This window comes from Anolis carolinensis, chromosome 1 (genome assembly GCF_035594765.1).
Source record: "Anolis carolinensis isolate JA03-04 chromosome 1, rAnoCar3.1.pri, whole genome shotgun sequence".
Classification (NCBI taxonomy): domain Eukaryota; kingdom Metazoa; phylum Chordata; class Lepidosauria; order Squamata; family Dactyloidae; genus Anolis; species Anolis carolinensis.
The window spans coordinates 178,426,184-178,449,446 of NC_085841.1; the positions used below are offsets into that span (position 1 = coordinate 178,426,184).

General features: G+C 39.5%; 1 protein-coding gene across 3 annotated transcripts in view; it reads right to left on the minus strand.

Moving 5' to 3' along the window:
- The window catches only part of spats2l (spermatogenesis associated serine rich 2 like), a 77,911-nt gene that overhangs the window by 15,210 nt on the left and 39,438 nt on the right, over positions 1-23,263 (minus strand). For all 3 annotated transcript variants that reach the window (XM_008113767.3, XM_008113773.3, XM_016995297.2), the window contains 4 exons: positions 17,949-17,998; positions 13,840-14,077; positions 7,768-7,968; positions 6,549-6,684 (listed from right to left, as the gene is read on the minus strand). In XM_008113767.3, coding sequence (XP_008111974.1) covers positions 6,549-6,684; positions 7,768-7,968; positions 13,840-14,077; positions 17,949-17,998 — 625 coding nt within the window. The remainder of the gene's footprint in view (positions 1-6,548; positions 6,685-7,767; positions 7,969-13,839; positions 14,078-17,948; positions 17,999-23,263) is intronic.

The window sequence follows — 23,263 nt, forward strand, 5'->3', positions numbered from 1 at the left end:
AATGTATGCATGATTGCAGATCTAGAAAAGTGATTAGAAGCTTTGTCAAACAACTGAATAGAAGCATTCCTCATCTAGAACAAAATGTGGGCAGGCTTTCTATTCAGATGTGAACCCACAGGAATAGACATTAAATTATAATTTTTTTGCAATGCTTCTGAATACAACATTGTTCCATTATTAACTCAACAGTATCCTATTTGCACAATGCTGAGGATTTGCATATGATAGATTATACATTATTCTTATTCCTCATGCAAATACAAATCTTAACAGAAGAAGATTCAAATATGGGAAATAAAGTAAAGTCAACCAACTGAACTGAACTCCAAGAATAAACTACCAAGGAGTGCTCTACACAGTCCTATATCCTGGGCTGATCTAAAGTTATGAATGGCAGATCGGCCTTGGGATGGTCTTGAGCACCAGCCTCCTGGCCACTGCAGAGATGGGAGAGAGTCCTGAACAACCAGCAGCAACTAATCCAGTTTGGTGGCACAGAATGGCCACCCATAGTGCTCCTCTCCCATTATCGTCCCATTAGCTAGTGGGTGAAACATGTCTACTGCTTATTACCTGGGCTGACATTGGACAGGGAGCCAGAGTGACATGGGAAGAGGAGAAATCACGTCCTCCTTTCCCCCTCCCTTTTCTGATGGTCTTGTCACTCTAACTAGCTTCACTCAAGTGGCCGCCATGACATTGAGATGGACAGTGAGTGCTATCCCACATCCTTAGGCCACCCGAGCCCAGGCAATAAAAGATACCCATGTAAACAGTTGCAGCCAATTCAATCTTGGAACTACTCCAACTGCTTACATGGACCCCAAGTTGTGGTTTGTTCTGGATTCTTGGGGAAGAATTAAAAACAACCCATGGCTTTTGTTCATGTGGTTCAACATGCTGTCGAACCCAAATCCACTCTGTGCATTGTTCAGCTACCACAGAGCTGATTCACTCCCTTTTGGAATAGTCAGTAAAGATATGCCCAAGGAAATACTTTTGATAGGCAAATGTGTCTCATTAAAAAAAATACATTATTATCATCACAGAAACAGAAACAGCCATTAATTATAGGATTGTAAATGACTGAATATAATTTAGAAAAATCAAAATTAATTTGAACAACCACAATCTAATTTGCAGAGCAATAAGTACCTATTGGCCATTCCAGGGTCCCTGCCTACTGACAATGCCACCCAGGGGATTTTGGGAAATGTAGGGTGATAGTATCTTTCCCTAGCTCTGCTCCAGATACTGAGGTCATCGACACCATTTATTGCTTCTCACATTCCTTGTTACACTTTCTCATAAACTGTATTACAGAGAAAATTGAGGGACTTATCAATGACTTTCATTCCAGAATTACTGTAAATTCTTAAATGTGGCCAAGAGCGTGAATGCTGAGCTTTGTGTTCTTAGTTCAAATGCACCAATTCTGTTATAATCTCACTGGTTAGGCTTTATGCAGTGTTTCTCTGTGCAGCTGGTTAGTAGCCAGCTGCAATAAATCACTACTGACTGAGAGGTCATGAGTTCGAAGCCAGCCTGGGTCGAATTAAACCCCTGACCATTAATAGCCTAGCTTGCTGTTGACCTATGCAGCTTGAAAGACAGTTGCTTCTGTCGGGTAGAAAATTTAGATACCGCTTTATGTGGGGAGGCTAATTTCACTAATCTACGACACCATAAAACCTTCCAGCAGCATGTGGAAGAATGAGGAAGTACTCCATCAAGGATTCGGTGTCACAAGTGGATGGTGAAGTGGCAGCTCCCCCTGTGGCTGGAATCGAGCAACCCTTATGAAACCGGAAGCTGGAAAATGTTAAATTGCCTCTGTGTATGTCTATATATATCATATGTGTAGTGGCATTGAATGTTTGCCTTGTATGTGTACGTTGTGATCCACCCTGAGTCCCCTTCGGAGTGAGAAGGGCAGAATATAAATACTGTAAATAAATAAATAAATGAATAAATTAAAAACAAGCCTTTTCTAGAGTTGTTGTAAGATTGGATATTAAGATTTTAGGAGGTAATTCTTCACTATTTTTTTTCTTCATGGAAACAATAAGTTTAGAAATGTTCTTCTAGCATCCAAAACAGTGCAACTTTCAAAATACTGTTTCAAAGTACAGATTCAGTCTCCCCACATTTGCATTTTGTATAGGAAACCACATCTTGTGCTGATTTTCTGCAGTTAGGCTGCTGCTATCTGTGCAAAACAACCATGCATAAATGTTGCAAATAAGTCTTGAACTGTGAAGAATCACATCAGCCCCAGATTTTTCTTGCCATGGTTTTTCAACACTCGAGAAGCACATTTTTGATCACTTATAAATATTCTGAATATTATTTCCACGCATTATTAAAATACCCCTGAGCATTTGAACACTTTGGAACACCAAGAAAAACAACATTTAGAAAGGATGGGAATTATCTGAATAATTTCACTTATTGAGTCTAAGTCACTATCAACAATAAAATAGTTCTATGAACTATAGAAATGTTTAATCACCATTCCTGCTGCTGACACCGGTTCACTTCTGCCATCATTCAGGACAAATCCTTCCCTCTTTTAGCCGAATCCTTGTGATAGCTGTGATTCGGTTACGTTTTAATTGTAATTTACATGTTACTGAGTTTTGTGTTTATTGTTTAACACTGGCATTGAATTTTTGCCAAAACTTGTAAGCCACTCTGAGTCCCCCATGAGGTGAGAAGAGCGGGGTAGAAATAAAGTTAATTAATTAATTAATTAATTAATGGTATATATAGTTTTCTAAATAACATACTGGCAAAATTTAGCAATATATATCCAGGGGGAAAAAGAAGAGAAGATTTACTGGAATCATCTGGCTAATGAACAGCAGGAGTCTAGCAAAACACAGGATGGTTGTTGAACGTTAGGAGACTGACAAAATATCTGTGGTGACAGATGCATGCAGGCCCTCTCCATTTTCCTCAAGCTGCTTCTGTGCAACTTTCACTTACTTTAGTTTCCTACATCTACTATCTGCCATGCAGCTGTTTTCACGAACATACTGGGTTTAAAGAGTATTTACAGCAGCGCTGATCTGGCTTACCAAAGGAAATGAAGGATATACAATTCCACCTTTTCCTATGTCTGGACAAATGATTGTTCAATCATAACTGGACCCCCCCCCACCTTTGCTGCAGAGAATTCATAAGCTGATATAAAAATCTAATTTTATTCCCCTTTCCCCATTTGCGAAAATATATATATTAATTCTGCCTTTTGCTTTCAACATACTTCCTGCTTTTTATTGATTTCATCCTATAAATGTAGTTTCAAGTGATAATATGTTTGATATTGTTTTTCCCCATTCTTACTCTGAAACCAGTTCCTGTAAGACATGTGGTAAAAATCTGTCTGAAGCTCAACCTGCTCAGTTTCAAAAGTTTTAAACATTGCTCAGTCTAAGAAACGTGGCACATGAAAATACTTGAGTAGACACCCTTTTCTATTCAGTTTTGCTGGGCTGTAATTATGTTTAGAGTAGACCATTTATTCACTACAGCAGAAAGGGAGAAGGGGATGGAAGGGATATTTGTCTTAAAATTTCTCGTGTGCAACCCTGACAATGTATACTTGGTACATAAACTTAATTTTCTTAGCAAAACATGAGCCCTCAAGTCCTGCAATTTCATTTATTCTTTTGCATTTGGATCTACTGCCCATAGCAGGGGTAGATATTGATACAGTAGCTCCCGACAGACCTTGTCAGCTGAACCAATGGCAAAAGAATTGCAGGAGTTGTATGACTTCACCACACACTCTTCAGGTGGTGTGGCTCCCACTGAAATAAGTGTTTAAAATGGTGCCTTCAATTCATTAAAAGGGTGTTGAGGGCAAGGTAAGGTAAAGGTAAAAGTTTCCCCTGATGTTAAGTCCAGTCGTGTCCAACTCTGGGGGTTGGTGCTCATCTCCATTTCTAAGCCGAAGAGCCAGCGTTGTCCGTAGACACCATGTGGCCGGCATGACTGCATGGAACACTGTTACCTTCCTGCCAGAGTGGTACCTATTTATCTACTCACATTTGCATGTTTTCGAACTGCTAGGTTGGCAGAAGCTGGAGCTTATAGCGGGCGCTCACTCCGCTCCCCGGATTTGAACCTGGGACCTTTCGGTCTGCAAGTTCAGCAGCTCAGCTCTTTAACCCACTGAGCCACTGGAGGCTCTGTTGAGGGCAAACGACCCCAGAAAAAGTGGTTTCTTAAGTCTGATGAATTACCTCAGCTGTAGTTGAAGGATATAAGGGCAAAGAACCTCAGAAAAATGGTTTCTTAATCTCATACAGAGCGGATGAGGTAATAGGGGAAATGCAAACCAAAATAAGTAAATAAGTAGTCCAGGAATACCTGACAACTCTAAATGAATTCAAGTCTCCATGGCCAGATGAACTACATTCAAGAGTATTGAAGGAACTAGCAGAAATCCTTTCAGAACCACTGGCAATCACCTTTGAGAGTTCTTGGAGAACGGCAGAAGTCCCAGCAGACTGGAGGAGGGCAAATGTGGTCCCTATCTCCCCACACCACTGGAGAAATTATGCTGTTTAGCCGGCACTGCACCACCTGACATCTGTCGGGATGTAGCAGCCAGCAATGAAAGGACCAAGGTATTGACATCTCCGGCCCATCTCCAGTGACTCCACGCCAATGCGTTATATCAAGAAATAGTTTTCTAAGATCTACAGAGATACTCGCAGGAACACCTTAGCAAGCAAGAGTCCAAAAGTGGCAGGCTAAAACCCAGAACCTCAATCAGTGGCTGATACCAGATGAGAAACTCCCTCCTGGACGCACAGAAGACTGGGTGACTTGGAAGGCTCTGAACAGATTGTGCTCTGGCACCATGAGATGCAGAGCCAACCTTAAGAAATGGGGCTACAAAGTGGAGTATACAACATGTGAGTGTAGAGAAGAGCAAACTGCAGACCATCTATTACAGTGCAGCCTGAGCACTACCACATGAACCTTCTTAAGGCAACACCAGAGGCACTCCAAGTGGCCAGCTACTGGTCAAAGGACATTTATTATAATGCCAAGTTGTTTTTTAACTTTGTGTTTTCAAATATATTACAACTTGTACCCTCGGTTTGCTTCTGACACGATAAATAAATAGAAGGGGGAAAAGGACGACACAAACAATGACCAATGTCCAGTCATCAATACCTGACATCAATACCAGAAAAGATTCTAGAGCAGATCATTAAGGAGGCAGTCTGCAATAGCTTAGAAAGGAATGATGTGATTACTAAAAGTCAATATGGATTTCTCAAAAACAAGTCCTGCCAGATTAATCTTATCTCTTTTTTTCGATAGAGTTACAAGCTTGGTAGATGCAGGGAACACCGTGGATGTAGCATATCTTGATTTGTCAGGCCTTCAACAAAGTCCCCCGTGACCTTCTTGCAAGCAAACTAGTCAAATGTGGGCTAGGCAATGCTACTGTTAGGTGGATCTGTAATTGATTAAGTGACCAAACCCAAAGGGTGCTCACCAATGGTTCCTCTTCATCCTGGAAAGAAGTGACTAGGGTTTGGACATGGGCCCAGTACTGTTCAACATCTTTATTAATGACTTGGTCTAGGGGGCATCCTTATCAAGTTTGCAGATGACACCAAATTAGGAGGGATAGCTATTACTCCAGAGGACAGGATCAGAATTCAAAATGACCTTAACAGGTTAGAGAGCTGAGCCAAAACTTGCTTGCACAATGGCGAAAGAGGCAACATGTCCCCTGTATTTAAAAGAAATGCCAAGAGCGCCTCCTCCATTGTCTTCTCCGTTCCCTTCTAAATACCAAAACTGTATAGCCACAATTTCCTCCCTGCAGTATTACTATGTTATAGTTAACCTCTTTGATAGACTCCTGTTGCAAGCACTTAGTATAGTTGCCGGAGGGTCAAAGAGTAATGTAAAGTGAAATAACGAGTTCATGGGCCACAGAAGATATGTCTTCTCTATGCAGGCATTCCCTGCTTATTCGATGGGTTAGGGACCATAGCATACTCAAAAATTGGAAATTGTCAAAAGGCTGACATCTGTGCCCCGTTTTCATTTAAATCTGGTATTGTTTTTATTTTTGTAGAATTTTAATTTGGGTGTATTTTAAATTGAGTGAACTTTACTTCAGCTTTATTTTAATAAATAACAAAAGAGCAAACCATGTGTCAACATACGGGTTCTGAGCATAATTCAAAAAGCGTTATAAGAGCAGGTTATCAAAATGTGGGGGCACCTATACTGCATCAGGGAGAGCGGGATGGTGCTCTTCACATGCTACAATAGGGCCCCTGCCATATAAAATCTGAATTATCTGCTTTCATAGAATCATAGAGTTGGAAGAGACCTCATGGACCATCCAGTCCAACCCCCTGCAAAGAAGCAGGAAAATCGCATGGCAGACTCATATAATCCAGTTCAAAGCAGACAATGTGGGTTATCTGCTTTGATAATTTGGATTATATGGCAGTGTAGATGGAGCCAAGGTCTCATTATTTTGCTATGCCTTGTCTCCTTACCAGTTATGTAATTCAGCAAAGGCAGCCTTGATCTTCTTTACAGAATTATCCACCTCCTCTTTAATCATCATGCGGTATCTTGTCAAAGAAACAGTGCAGCGCTGGAGGTCTTTCACAGATTTTTCAATATTTGGACCTAAAAGAACAAATAAGATTTCATTGGGTTTTCAAATATGATTGAAATGTGGTGAAAACAGGATGACACCCAATGAAAGGCCACAGGCAACCCAGTCTTCAAGCTCAAGGGAAAAAAAGTGTTGATTTTAGGAAATGTTCCTATAAAAATATGGATTTTAACAGTAACAGTAAAAGATGTCAGCTGGCATTTGGAAACAATAGGCATTGACAAAGTTACGATCTGTCAATTGCAAAAGGCCACCCTACTGGGATCTGCGCGCATCATCCAAAAATACATCACACAGTCCTAGACACTTGGGAAGTGTTCGACTTGTGATTTTGTGATATGAAATCCAGCATATCTATCTTGTTTGCTGTGTCATACAATGTTGTTGTGTCAATAATAATAATAATAATAATGACATGGTATGACACAGCAAACAAGATAGATATGTTGGATTTTGTATTGCAAAATCTCAAGTCGAACACTTCCCAAGTGTTTAGGACTGTGAGATGTATTTTCAGATGATGCGTGCAGATCCCAGTAAGGTGGCCTTTTGCAGTTGACAGATCGTGATTTTGTCAATGTTTACTGTTTCCAAATGCCGGCTGAGATCTTTTGGCACGGCACCCAGTGTGCCGATTACCACTGGGACCACCTGTACTGGTTTATGTCAGAGCCTTTGCAGTTCAATTTTGAGGTCCTGATAATGGCTGAGTTTTTCCTGTTGTTTTTCATCAATTCAAATGTTACCTGGTATAGCGACATCAATAATCCAACCTTTTTTGTTTTCCACAACCATGAGGTCTGGTGTGTTGTTGTTGTTGTTGTTATTTATGTATCAGCTATAGCTGTGTACACCTGGCTATTACTACGGCATGGACATTCTGGGGGGCATGAAGCTGTAAATCTGAGAATACTGTGATGCCTTGTGATGGAAAATACCAACTATTTTCAGAAGCCTTTTATCACAGAGTGAACAGAAATGTCATTTAGAGCTTACGCTTCCCTTTTAAAGGCTACTAGAACTGGATAGCAATGAAAGATTTGGAAGCAATAAAAAATTTCTGTACACCGGAATGGATAACAGATATATTTTACCTCTTTTCTTGATTGACTCTTCTGGTTTTATTTCAACTTGAGGTACAGAGACAGGTGACTTGGCAGTGGATGTTCTGAACTTCGGTCTACTAATGTTGCATGGGGATTGGTAGGAGGATTGAGAAGTATCAGGCACTTCTGCACTATTTATGTATTTTTGCTCAGCATCTAGAGAGACTTTCTTCTGTTCCATCTTTTTGTCTGCAAATGAAAGACAACAATAGTGATATGGTTCAAGAGTCAGGAGTTGTAGCATAGGCATTATTTTCGGTTTAAGATAACAAAATGCTGATTTTATTAAGCACTGCAGTACAGAAAGAAAAAGAAGAGATTTAACGCTCTGCATAAATTCTGGGCTTCAAAATGCTGACTCCCCTTCCCATTCTGTTGTGGCTGCTGATTTTATTCCTACAGAGTTTCATTAAGTTGTTTCAATATGTATTGTGAAAAGCTTTCATGGACGGAATCACTGGACTGTTGTGAGGTTTTCAGGCTGTATGGCCATGTTCCAAAAGCATTCCCTCCTGATGTTTTGCCCACATCTATGGCAGGTATCCTCAGAGGTTGTGAAGTCTTTTGGAAACTAGGCAAGTGGGGTTTATATGTCTGTGGAAGATCCAGGTGGGAGAAAGAACTCGTCTGTTTGAGACAGGTTTGAATTTTGCAGTTAGCCAGCTTGATTAACACTGAATGGCCTTGCAGCTTCAAAGCCTAGTTACTTCCTGCCTGGGGGAATACTTTGTTAGGAGGTGTTAGCTGGCCCTGATTGTTTCCTGTCTGGAATTTCCCTGTTTTCAGCATATTGGGATTTTTTCCAGAGTTCTTTGTCCCACCCTGGACCTTCCACAGACATATAAACACCACTTGCCTAGTTTCCAACAGACCTCACAACCTCTGAGGATGCCTGCCATAGATGTGGGCATGAATGTCAGGAGAGAATGCTTCTGGAACATGGCCATACAGCCCGGAAAACTCACAGCAACCTTGTTTCAATATGGTTCTTATGGTTTGTGTAGTTTTATGCTATTACTTTGTTCGCGTTCTCTAGCAGTAAATGAAATGAAGATGTGCCTTTGGAAAACAAGAAACAAATAAATGAATTAAAGCAAGCTTATTCTATAAAAAGAGAACCAGTGAAGGAAAGGAGACAGAAAGTCAGGCTTGATCTGATTTTCCTTTTGCTGTTCCCTTGTCCTGGAAAGTATACATTCTCCAAGTGAGGGAAACCTTTTGTACGTTTATCTTTGCTTCTGCTGTTTGTTCTGTTTTTGAGCTTGGTAATTTGTCATTCTGCTCATCAACCTGTTCTCTTGTGGTTTTAAATTGATAGATTTGCTTTTTATATTTGATGAGTTTTATAAACCATTTTGGAGACTATGACTATTTTATTGAAAAATGCAGGATAGTAGCATGATAAATAGAATAAATAATAAATCAGTCTTTCCAACCAAAAAGCAAATTGGACTGCAAATGTCTAAGCAATATATTCTAAAATGTCACAAAAACTGTTTGCCAGTCCTGTATACAGCTCAAACTAAGAATAAAATTAATAGAGAGCCTGCCACAATTTGGGTTTCTTTAAAACTGAGTATTGTGGTTTGTTTATGCAATTAGATGGTATCCTTCTCCTGGTGTGGGTGACTCACTAAGACCCCTTCCGTACAGCTGAATAAAATCCCACATTATCTGCTTTGAACTGGAAAATATGGCAGTGGGGACTCAGATAACCCAGTCCAAAGCCGGTGCTGTGGGTTTTTCTGCCTTGATATTCTGGGTTATATGGCTGTGTGGAAGGGTCCTGAAATGGAATCTCTTTCTTAGAAAAGGTCCCTTGAAAGGTTAAATTGAGGTTGGAAAAGTTTCTGGCTGATTTTCTTGGAAAAAAAGAGCTCTTAACAGGGTGTCTTCAGAAACTGTCCAGAGGCACTTCTATCATTTGCATGTAAAGCTCAATGCTCTGGCTCTGTATAGCTTGAAGATGTGCATATCAGGAATGTGCTAAAGGAGTTGAAATTTAGAAAAGTCTATGGAGAATGCAATACTGGCCCTTTGCCGTGAATATTCATTTACATCTGTGGAAAAGCTGACTGCTTCAGACAGACATAGATTACTTGCTCTGTAACTTTGCTTTGAAGTCTAGACACCTTCAGTTCCTCTTCACTTTTTTTCATAGCAAGGGGCTGAGACTTTTTCATAGCAAAGCCAAGAGCAGCAGATTAAATGTGGAAAAATAACCACCGGCTTCTGCTTGGGTGGGTCTGGACTCTCCGTATCCACAGACAAGAGTGAACATTCATGGAAAGAGACAAATACACCATTCCACGTCTGTGCAGAATGAGCATCCTGGAATGAGATGCACCCAAGTGAAGAGGAACTGAAGGTGTCCAGACTTCAAAGCAATTGGTGGAAAATGGCTGCATTCTGAAGCAAAAAAGTATGCAGCAGAACTCCCTCTCCAAAAGCAACTTCAACCAAAGCACTTTCTAATACCCGCTAAAGCCAAAAGGGTGGCTAAAACCTGCTTAAGCTTTGAGATGTACAGAGACTTGTACAGAATAAGGATACAGGTGTTTAGCCACCTAGTTTCACTTATTCGAGACATTTAGATACCATCTTCTTAATAAAATGTACTCCAGGGCAGTATACATTGCAATTAAAAACTGTTTACAGTGCCATTAGAACACCATTTTAAATATAAATTAATCAATGTAACTAAATGTGCTTATAATGCAGTTAAATCACAGACAACCCAAATATTGAAATGTCAATAAACCAATCACACTGCTTTAATTGTTCCCAGTTCCCACAGCTGTTTTACAATGCTGTGAAATTCCTCTGATTTATTAAATAAAGAGAAGGATGAATGCATGAAGAAAACAAATATATATTATTAAAATCCTTTAAAAGGAGAACAAGCACAAACAAGTTTTTATGTGTTTCCTCATGAAAATTCTCTGCAAGGTTCTTTGGATCTTGCCTTTATTATGTGAGATGTTTTGCCACTTGAAAAGTAGAACAATATTCTTTTTACACATATCCTTATGTTTGTTCTTCTGGGAGTGATACAAGATTTATACATAGTTGTTAACATTTGGCTGGGATAATGTAAATCACCCAAAGGATGGCAGCACCTTCAAAGTCCTCCTTAAGCAACCATTCCTATTTATCCTTCTAATGTTCTGAAACATAAATTCCTCTTGGGACTGTTTACAATTCACTTTTTTTACTCTCCTTCCAGATATGCGGTGGCTCGTTTCCATCTCTTTAAGAACTCTTCATTGTTTTTACCTGCCAAAATTATTGGATAACTTGGCCATTTGTATATAATCCATTAGTTTATCTCTCCAGTTCTTTTTGGTAGTGCTTTTTCCCCTTTCCAATTTCTAGCAATTGTCATTCTTGCTGCTGCTACACTGTATTGGCATATTTCTCTATCATCACAGTTGGCTCCTTCCCTGAATAAGCCCAGCAGACGCATCCCTGAATTTTCCCTGATGACCTGGGAAGGAATCCCACTGGAGCATTGCAGCACACCAAAATACTTGGGAGCCACTCTGGACTGTGCTCTGACTTACAAGAAGCACTGCTTGAATATCAAGCAAAAAGTGGGTGCTAGAAATAATATCATACGAAAGCTGACTGGCACAACCTGGGGATCACAATCAGACACAGTGAAGATATCTGCCCTTGTGCTTTTCTACTCCGCTGCTGAGTACGCATGCCCAGTGTGGAATACATTTCACTATGTTAAAACAGTGGATGTGGCTCTTAATGAGACATGCTGCATCATCACAGGATGTCTTGTCTACGCCCTATACCACTGGAGAAACTATACTGTTTAGCCGGTATTGTATCACCTGATATTCATTGGGAAGCAGCCACCAATAATGAAAGGATTGACATCTCCGGCCCATTCTCTGTTCAGATATCAGCCAGCATGCCAATGCCTTAAATCAAGAAACAGCTTTCTAAGATCTACAGAGATACTCACAGGAACACCTCAACAAGCTGGAGTCCAAAAATGGCAGGCTAAATCCCAGAACCTCAATCAGTGGCTGATACCAAATGAGAAACTCCCCTCTAGGTACACAGAAGACCGGACAATATGGAAGGTATTGAACAGACTGCGCTCTGGCACCACAAAATGCAGAGCCAATCTTAAGAATTGGGGCTACAAAATGGAGCCCACAACATTGCGAGTGTGGAGAAGAGCAAAATGGAGCCCTGCCACATGCACAATGGAGGACCTTCTCACAGCGATACCAGAGGCACTTCAAGTGGCCAGCATCTGGTCAAAGGAAATCTAGTATAATATCAAGTTGTTAAAATACATCATAACTCAATTCGCTTCTGACACGATAAATAAATAAATATGTTATAGCCTAGTATATATTTGTATAGTCTGGAAATTAATGCTTTACTCCTTTTCTCCAATATACTTTCTAATTCTGGTATTCTTATTGCAAAGCCAATCCCATTTAGAGATGCCTAAATCATCTCTTCTTCTTAGTTTCCATTGGCTTTTCCTTTAGTCAAATACTCTTTATGCTGTGATTTCTTCCCTTGAGATTGGCCGCAGTACTGCTTCTAATGGCCTTAGCCATAGGAGTGTTTTTGGTTCCATACCATTTTTATATCTTTTCCATATGTCTAAAATACTTCCTCTAATTACGTGCCTATCAGCTCCAGCTCCATGTGGGACATGAGAGAAGCCTCCCTCAAGGATGGTAAAAACATCAAAACATCTGGGCATCCCCTGGGCAATGTCCTTGCAGACGGCCAATTCTCTCACACCAGAAGCGACTTGCAGTTTCTCAAGTCGCTCCTGACATGAAAAAAATAAATCTGAAAGAGGTTATCTTTCAGTATGAACCTCCTAGTGCACTACAGTCTTCAGGAAAAGTTTTTGTTTTTTCCTCACCAAGTGAGGACATGAGGGAGTCTTCTCAGCAGCAGGCAACCAAAGATGTTTTTATTTAAGCAGGCTTTTAATATAGACGCGGAGGGGCTTTTAATGGGAATATTTTATTCATTTAAAAGAAAACTTTGCTTTTTAAACTTTTTGAATACTGTTTTATGTGGATTAAATTGCTTTAAAATTTTATGTTGAATAATTTAAGTGATTGTTTTTGGATTGCTTTTTGCCATGGGTTCTACTCTGGGAGAAGGTGGTATACAAATGCAATAGATAGATAGATAGATAGATAGATAGACAGACAGACAGACAGACAGACAGACAGACAGATAAATTCTAGAGTCTCCTGGTACCTCTTTTCTTGTACTGCATATAGCACTAATATTATTTAGACACTATCATTTTAGTAAAAATATGATTGTCCAAAAAGCTTTACGAATCTAAACAAATCTGATTAGGCCTATTGGCCATGTGCACAGGTCCTCTGCAGGAGAATGTCACACAGAAAAGAAAGTCAATTCTTCATGAGTCCCCTTTGGGAGAGATAAAGCGGGGTACAAATGGTTCTGGCCCAGCTTACTTGTTGAACATATCTCCCTCTATGAACCATCTCAGAGTTTAAGATCATCTGGAGAGGCCCTGTGCTCAGCTTCGCCTTCTTCGCAGGCACGATTGGCGGAGACGAGAGACTTCTCGGTGGTGGCCCCTCGGCTATGAAACGCCCTCCCCAGAGAGATTAGATCAGCTCCCTCCTTCCTGCCCTTCCACAAAAAAGTGAAGACGTGGCTCTTTGACCAAACCTTCAAAAATCTAGTGCAATCATTAGATACAAAAGATGTGTAATTGACCTATGGAGCGGCCCCGGATAACGCCTATGGATCGCGTGATTTTAACTTGTTGTATGGATTTAAATGCTTTAATTGTTTTAATGGTACGGTTATTTTTATTGTACTATGTTTTTAAAGGCATTGCCTATGTTCTGAAGCCGCCTTGAGTCCCCTCCGGGATTGAGAAAGGTGGGATAAAAGCGCCGTAATGATGTGATACCATAGGAAATGTCTTTGCATGAAATAAAGTTCTTCGGCAGAAACTACTGACACAAGGAAGCGGGGGGGGGGGGGGGGAGAGAGAACAGATATGCCTTTGCGTGCACTGACCTGAGTTTTCTGGTTTTGTCTCTCTCCTTTCTTTGTATTCCGAAGTCTTTTCCTCTTGAGGAATCATTGTTGATTTTTCACCTACAGGTTTGAAGAAAGTCTCCTTATCACAGTCATTCAGATGGCAGCCATTCAGCTCTTGGGATTCCAGAGATGTCTTTTCTGCCCTTTCATCTTTATCTTTCGCATCTTTACTAAGGTAATGCTGTTTAGATTTACTTCTTTTCCTTTTGCTGTTCTGTGTGTGTGTTTGAGGTGGGGGTGCAGGGAGAGAAGGAGAAGCGAATATCAGGATCATCAATGTTATTTCAACTCTGTACACTTCACATTCTACTAGGAACAGTAAATAAACCCCACATTTGCATTTTCTGAAACCTAATTTAAAATATGTTCAGTAGGTTTTAGGATTTTAATTAACTGTGTAAGCAGCTTCAGCTATTCTAATAAAAATGAGAGTTCACAAGAAGCAAGTAATTAATAATAACATTACATACATTCACTTTTTAAACTCATATTTTAATACAACATATTTGATTCTTTTAAAAGTGACTGTTGTAGATCAGGCAGAGGCTGATGCTTTAACTGAGGATTTAGAGAGGATTGTGGGCTTTCCAGTGGCACAAAGTGATGGGCTTTCAAGTCTGGGAAATTTGGGTCTGGTAAATGATGTTTTTCTCTGTGAGAAAACTGGCTCGGAAAGTGCAGAACCCCAAGGCCAGTCTGAGGAATCAATAGGAGATAAGGATTTGAGTGAAGAGCTTAGTGATAAGGAGGGTTCCCAGGAGAAACCACCTGTAGCTACGGAGATCAACAAAAGTCTCTGTTTACAAATCGGAACTGAAAATAGAGTACGACGGGCTCTATGCTGAGAGATTACATGAGAAAATTGAGGAGAAAATTCAAAGGAGACTTAATGCTTTCATGGGTGAGTATTAAACAATAAGTTGTTTACTTTAAGGGCAGTTCAGGCAACACTGTGTTACAATGAGAAGTTTAGCCCGAGTTCTCTTGTTCAAGGTTCAAGTCAAGCCTTGATTTTGGATTTAATATATCCTGGAAGTGTTCATGTTCCTGTTCATGCCCAAGTCTTACAAGTTATATCTTCCTGATTGTAGATTTTTGCTGCATCTGTGATTCCTGGCTGTTTCTGGACTTTGTCACCTCTGGAACTTTATAATATAATAATAATAATAAAACTTTATTTATACCCCGCCACCATCTTCCCAATGGGGACTTGGGGCGGCTTACATGGGGCCACGCCCAAAACAATACAATGTAAACAGCATATAAAAGAACAGCACAACACAATACAATAAACAATACAGTAAATAATATCCATTACAAAATAAAACAAGGAGACAATAAACACAAGGGCAGACCACATGAACATTAAGTTAAAACTCAGGGTGAGAAAGACATAAAAATAAAAACCACAGCGAACAGGGTCATAAGGGAGTGGGGTATTCTGGAGGATAGATATTAGGGGGAGCAACGGAAAAGAAATATAAAATGGTTACTCTCCAAAAGCGCAGCGAAAGAGCCATGTTTTCAAGTCTTTCTTGAAGGCTGCTAGTGTGGGGGCTTGCCTAATCTCTGCGGGCAGAGAATTCCACAATCGGGGAGCCACAGCAGAAAAGGCCCTCTCTCTTGTTCCCACAAGGCGGGTCTGGGATATCGGGAGTGGGGACAGGAGAGCTTCCCCTGATGAGCGAAGGGATCGTGTAGGCTTGTGGTAGGAGATACGGTCACGAAGGTAGGTGGGTCCCAAACCATTTAGGGCTTTATATGTGATGGTATACACCTTGAATTGGGACATTTGGATTATTATGTGGTTCTCACATTTTTGCTAAACCTTTTTGGATTATATATCTTCCTTCCTTATTCCTGATATTTTATATGCTTTTTATCTGTTTTTACAATAAACTGTTTGTTTATATTCCTGGACTCTTGTGTGGTATAGTGGTCATAGGTGTTTCCAGGCCTGGAGTGCAACAGTGACTTTTAAAATTATAAACAAAAATAGCTCCTCTTAAAACACAGTAGTTTGTGAACATTGACGTTTTGTTCAGAAAAAGGATTGTGACGTAATACCATGAGAACAGAAATCTAGAAGTTGCGGAATACATAAGATGAGTCAGAAGTTCATTTTCCAAACTAGTAAAACATATATAAATGGAGTATCCTTTGTCCAAAATACTTGGGACCAGAAGATTTTGGGATTTTGGAAAACTTTTACGTATGTAATGAGCGATATCTTAAAGATGGGACCCAAGCCTAAACACAAAATTCATTGATTTTTCATATCCACCTTAAAGCTGAAGGGTTGTTTTATATACAATGTTTTAAATAATTTTGTGCACAAGACAAAGTTTGTATACATTGAACCATCAGAAAGCAAAGGTGACACTCTCTCAGACATATGAACAATTTTGGCTTTGGGAGTATTTCAGAGTTTGGAAATCCAGCTGTACATCTAATGCCAGTTGATATTCTCTTTACTTCAGATTGAAATGTAATAAATTCTTCTTATGTTTTTTTTCATCAGATCACTCCCACACTTATTTTGTGGAGCCATCAATAAACATTGACAGGAACGTAATGAGCTGGACATTATTTGGAGATGGCTTTTGTTTTTCTCTGCCAGACACCTGGCAGAGAAAAACATCTGGGATACCATTGTTAGGATACTTTGTATAATTGCTAACTTTCTATAGCTGAAAAGTATGCATTGTTTGTCCCAGAATACTTGTGTGTTTAATCTTTCAGTTATTCACCAAATTTTTTTGAGCTGGCAAATACATGAGTCCTGGATATTATACTTTTTCAAAGTGGAATAGTTTATTTGCTATGATTGGGGGACATTAGATGAATATCTATCAAGTCTTCTTGAACAACATGCACTGTCTAATGTCAAAGATTATTCTGTATATATACCAAAGTTAGTGTGTGTGCAGATGCAGTTACACACACACATACACACACACACAAATGATGGCTGTTTTTATCTGTGTTTGTGTTGATTCCAAACTATGGTGATTTACTCAAAATCATCCAAATGCTCTCTGGGGCCCCTTCCACACAGCTGAATAAAATCCCACATTATCTGCTTTGAACTGGAATATATGGCAATGTGGACTCAGATTATCCAGTTCAAAGTAGATATTGTGGGATTTTCTGCCTTGATATTCTTGGTTATATGGCTGTGTAGAAGGGCCCAATGTCTGCATGGGGTTTTAACCCTAATCTCTGAAAGTCCTAGGGCCCTTCCAGATAGGCCCTGTTTTCCATGATCTGATCCCAAGTTGACTGCTTTAACCTGGATTATATGAGTCCACACTGCCAGATAGTCTGGGATAAACAGAAAACCTGGGATCAGATCCTGGGATATAGGACCTGTCTGGAAGGGCCCTTAAACTCACACTCAGATCACTAGCTTTCACTACCTGTGTTTTAAATCTAGGTAGAATCTGTTAAACCTATTACTTAATAGAGCTCAAAGAGTTTTCTTTCAAGTACAAAATATATTTTCTATTAATAACTTCAGAAAAAGCTCAGCTTTGGTCTAGGTTAAAACATTCAAACTGGGAATATGTACTGTTAGAGAAACGAGGAAGGAATGAACCCTAAAACAAATATATTTTAGGGTTCATTCTGGAATCAACAGTATCAGAAAACACCTTCATACTTTGGCTAACCTGCTATTATTAGCTAATGCAATTGTTTCGAGAAAAGGTCAGATTCAGCATGTATCTTCAAGGGCTGTTACCATGCTTGCTCAGGTTATATGTCTATGGATGTCAACAAACTTCTCCATGTTTCGAAAATTTACTTTTTCACACAACGGATGGGGAATTTAACTCGAATGCCAGTCATACATTTCCCTGCTCTATTGTTCACGTAAGCAACCAATGTCTGCTCATTACAGCTGACCTATTCTCTCACACCAGAATCGACTTGCACTTTCTCAGGTCGCTCCTGACATGAAAAAAAAAGCTGGCCTAGAAACTAGCAACTCTCTATAAAACAAATAAAAGCAACAAATATGCACTAGCGAAATGTGGATAGAAATGGCTTCAAGGATTTAGCTATTCTTGCTCAGAATCCCTTACCTTCTTTTTTCCTGTCATATTCCATTCTTTGAGCACTTGAAGTGCACTCCCTGGAGATAGAAAAGGAGAAAGAAAAAGAGTTAAAAGCATTTTAGCAGGTGTTTGTACCTGATAAAAGAATTACATTGGCCTGAAAATAATCCCTTGGAGGTTGGTGCCCATTTGTCATATTTAGTTATTTATGGTTTGTTTGTTTTGGCCAGCATTTTCCAATAGTGACAGACGGTTGCAATTTTGTTTCTTTTGACTTGATATGTGATACAGTAGAGTCTCACTTATCCAATATAAACGGGCTGGCAGAACGTTGGATAAGCGAATATGTTGGATAATAAGGAGGGATTAAGGAAAAGCCTATTAAACATCAAATTAGGTTATGATTTTACAAATTAAGCACCAAAACATCATGTTATACAAGAAATTTGATAGAAAAAGTAGCTCAATACACAGTAATGCTATGTAGTAACTACTGTATTTATGAATTTAGCACCAAAATATCACGATGTATTGAAAACATTGACTACAAAAATGCGTTGGATAATCCAGAACGTTGGATAAGCGAGTGTTGGATAAGTGAGACTCTACTGTATCTAGTACTCTTGCCAGTTATCTCTAGACAGCTACAGACAAACAGCAGTTTAGCAGCACAGACTCTAAACAAGTGCCTAGATTTAAGCACTCAAATTTTAGGCTCCATTTACACTGCTATATAAAATCCAGATTATCTGCTTTGAACTGGATTACGTATATGCTAGTGTAGATAATCTAGATGATATGGTGGTGTAGATCCAGCCTTAGATAGGGTTTTCTTTCCAGCTAAACAACTGTAAGAGATAGCATATTTCCTACAGATAATATAAAGCAGTGTTTTTCAACTTGGGGGTCGGGACCCCTGCGGGGGTTGCAAGGGGGTGTCAGAGCAGTCGCCAAAGTCCATCAGTAAACACAATATTTTCTGTTGGTCATGGGAGTTCTGTGTGGGAAGTTTGGCCCAATTTTATCGTTGGCGGGGTTCAGAATGCTCTTTGATTGAAGGTGAACTATAAATCCGAGCAACTACAACTCCCAAATGTCAAGGTCTATTTTCCCCAAACTCCACCAGTGTTCACATTTGGGCATATTGAGTATTCGTGCCAAGTTTAGACCAGATCTAACATTGTTTGAGTCAACAGTGCTTTTTGGATGTAGGTGAACTACAACTCCAGAACTCAAGGTCAATGCTCATCACACTCTTCCAGTATTTTCTGTTGGTCATGGGAGTTCTGTGTGGAAAGTTTGGCCCAATTCTATTGTTGGTGGGGTTCAGAATGCTCTTTGATTGAAGGTTAACTATAAATACCAGTAACTACAAATCCTAAATGACAAAATCAAACCCCCCAACCCCACCAGTATTCAAATTTGGGCATATCAGGTGTTTGTGCCGAATTTGGTTCAGTGAATGAAAATACATCCTGCATATCAGATATTCACATTACGATTCATAACAGTAGGAAAATTACAGTTATGAAATAGCAACAAAAATAATTTTATGGTTGGGGGTCACCACATGAGAAACTGTATTAAGGGGTCGCAGCTTTAGGAAGGTTGAGAACCACTGATATAAAGGATGTGCTTGCTATATGAACAGTGAGATTAGTTACTCAGCTTCACACTCACATTGGAATCAAACTGTTAGCAGTTTCTGTGAGTATAATTTTGACATTATCTTTGTGATGTATATTGTATGTCTCATGCAACTATGTATATTTTAAATAACCTTTAGCCACTATATAAGTTCCCTATAGGATCCATATCAGGAAAAAAAAACTCAGAAAAAAACCCTCAGAAAAACAACACAGATAATAGACTACATTCCACCTGATGAAGACTCTCTTGAGTTTTGCACTGAACTAAATATAGGTTTAACTAGCTGTGCCCGGCCACGCGTTGCTGTGGCGAAGTATGGTGGTATGGGAAATAAAGTATTGAGGAATTGGTGGTAGTTAAGGTCAAGGGTAAAGGTTTTCCCCAGACATTAAGTCCAGTCGTGTCTTACTCTGGAGGTTGGTGCTCATCTCCATTTCTAAGCTGAAGAGCCGGCGTTGTCCGTAGACTCCTCCAAGGTCATGTGGGATGACTACATGGAGCGGCGTTACCTTCCCGCCGGAGCAGTACCTATTGATGCACTCACATTTGCATGTTTTTGAACTTCTGGGTTGGCAGAAGCTGGGGCTAACAGTGGGGGCTCTCTCCGCTCCCCCAATTCAAACCTGTGGCCTTTCAGTCCAGAAGTTCAGCAGCTCAGCGCTTTAACACGCTGCGCCATCAGGGGATATTATTTCCTAAAGGTTGTGAATATACAATATTTCTGATTGGTTTTTTTGTTTGTTGGAGGCAAGTATGAATGCTGCAATTAGGAAAAATGATTAGGATGTAATGGCCTTGCAGCTTTAAAGCTTGGCTGTTTCCTCCCTGAGTGAATTTTTTGTTGGGAGGTGTTAGTTGGCCCTGATTGTTTCCTGTCTGGAATTCCCTTGTTTTCAGAGTGGTGTTGTTTGCGATATTTTATGTGCTTCTACTGTCTGTGGCCCTGAGAAAACAGAGGATTTTCCAGACTTTGATGATGGGAATACTTTGTTGGGAGGTGTTAGCTGGCCCTGATTGTTTCCTGTCTGGAATTCCCTTGTTTTCAGAGTGGTGTTGTTTGCGATATTTTATGTGCTTCTACTGTCTGTGGCCCTGAGAAAACAGGATTTGCCAGACTTTGATGATGGGAATACTTTGTTGGGAGGTGTTAGCTGGCCCTGATTGTTTCCTGTGTGGAATTCCCCTGTTTATTTACTGTCCTGGTTTTAGAGATTATATTGTTCTGCATTATTCTATCCCAGTAATTATTTGATATTAAAGAAGAATCTCACTTATCCAACATTCGCTTATACAATGTCCTGGATTATCCAACGCAGTCTGCCTTTTCATAATCAATGTTTTTGTAGTCAGTGTTTTAAATTCATTGTGATATTTTAGTGGTAAATTTCTAAATACAGTACAGTAGAGTCTCACTTATCCAACATAAACGGGCCGGCAGAACGTTGGAAAAGCGAATATGTTGGATAATGAGGAATTAAGGATAACCCTATTAAACATCAAATTAAGATATGATTTTACAAATTAAGCACCAAAACATCATGTTAGACAACAAATTTGTCAGAAAAAGTAGTTCAGTACACAGTAATGCTATATAGTAATTCCTGTATTTATGAATTTAGCACAAAAATATCACGATACATTGAAAGCATTGACTACAAAAATGCGTTGGATAATCCAGAACGTTGGATAAGCGAGTGTTGGATAAGTGAGACTCTACTGTAAATACTACATAGCATTACTGCGCATGGAACTACTTTTTCTGTCAAATTTGTTGTATAATATGATGTTTTGGTGCTTAATTTGTATAACGATTACCTAATTTGATGTTTAATTGGCTTTTCCTGAATCCTTTCTTATTATCCAACATATTCACTTATCCTGCCGGCCTGTTTACGTTGGATAAGTGAGACTCTACTGTATATTTCTAATCTTATATTATCTGCTCAGAACTGGATTATATGAGGCTCCTTCTTCACAGCTGTATAAAATGCACACTGAAGTGGATTATATGGTAGTGTGGAGTCAAGATAATACAGTGCAAAGCAGATTATAAATGGGTTATATAGCTGTGTTGAAGGGCCTTGAGTCTACACTGCCATATAATCCAGTGCAAATTAGATAATCTGTGGAAGAAGCCTAAGTGAGGCCTAAATCTGCCTGTCCCCTCACTGAAACCTGGCTGTCCCTTGGTTGCTAGGCAACCAAGTGGGCAGAAATTAGCCCTCTAAACTGGCAGCAATTGGATAAAAAAAATTATTGCTCTCCCTCTAATTAGGACTTTATTTTTCTTTTCTTTTTGTTGTATCAACCTTGAGGCGTGGATGATGGGTTGTGTTGTCAAATTTTGAGGTTGGGGGGCCTGTACTTTTGTTGTTTTGTGAATCGCTGTGATGCCATCACTCTTTTATATATATAGATGACATTCAAAAAAATTCTGTATTACTACAACAGTGGATGCTTGCCTTTATCTTTCCTACAGAATCACCTTTCAGAAAGTCCTACCAGGCAGGTTCTGTGAGGATGCCAAAGTTACTAACGTTTCATATGTATTTTCACTTAGTGTATGTATTTGTAAAAGCAGGTTTCCTAATATAATGAAATTTTCATCACATTTGCCAACATATGTACATTTCTGCATGCAATATACCCAAATTATGCATTTTTGAAGCATTTTGGAGGGACCGGAGCACTATACTTTAAAATTTGGAGAAGTGTTGTTTTAAAATAGGTAATTTTGCATTACCATAAAACTTGTCCCAAACTTGGATCTGGGGATAAAATGTTCTGCATAGCCTTTTGCATTATATCATGTCAAGGAGAATGGAAATTCTCCTTATAATCAAAGGTACATATTGTATGGAGAGTAATATCACAATACTACTGTGATGCACGCCATAATCACAGTCCCCTTGGGGAGATACAGCAGAATACAAATAAAGTTTTATTATTCCATTTGGCCACCCAAGACATTTTTATTTGTGTCAGAATAACCCAAAGGCTTCTGAATTAACTCTCAGAAGCATTCTAAGGCATCTTCTCGGCCTCCTGGGGTTTTAACAGGATTACCTTCGTCTATGAGAAAACAGTATAGAGGATTTATTACCAATCAAAGGGATTTTAGACTAGAAATCCAAACCACTAATGCTATGTTTGCAAGGAGAGGAGTGAAATATTCATTCTTTTTCTCTCTCTATCATTCTTCCACATTATGACCAGGCGTGAGTGAGTTTCTAATTATTTAGATCTGGTATGGCCTATAAGAAATATTCACAGTGAAGCTTTGGGCTGTTTTTGCTTCTTGATCATTGCACTTTTTCTACTGGGAATCGTCACCTGACATCTGTTGAAATGGAGAAATGTACATTTTTATTCAATGTCAACAAGAGGAATTGCAGTTTGTGGATGAGACATTTGGAAAACTTTTAAAGCAACATTCTCATCACAAGACCAGAGTAACGGGGCTTAGATTTAAAACTAATCTACACAGCTTTATAACTCAGCCTCTCTCTGAATTTGTTCCTAGCCATTCCCATGATGTTTCTCCACCTCCAGTAAGTATTGTGGAGCTAATTCGGTTTAGCCCAGTATTAAGAAAAGTTGGAGTAACGCTGTGAATTTGGGGCAGTGTGTAGCTAGATCCGGCCTATCCGAAAATGCAGCTAGATCCAGCTCACTGGCAGCAATGGGGAACT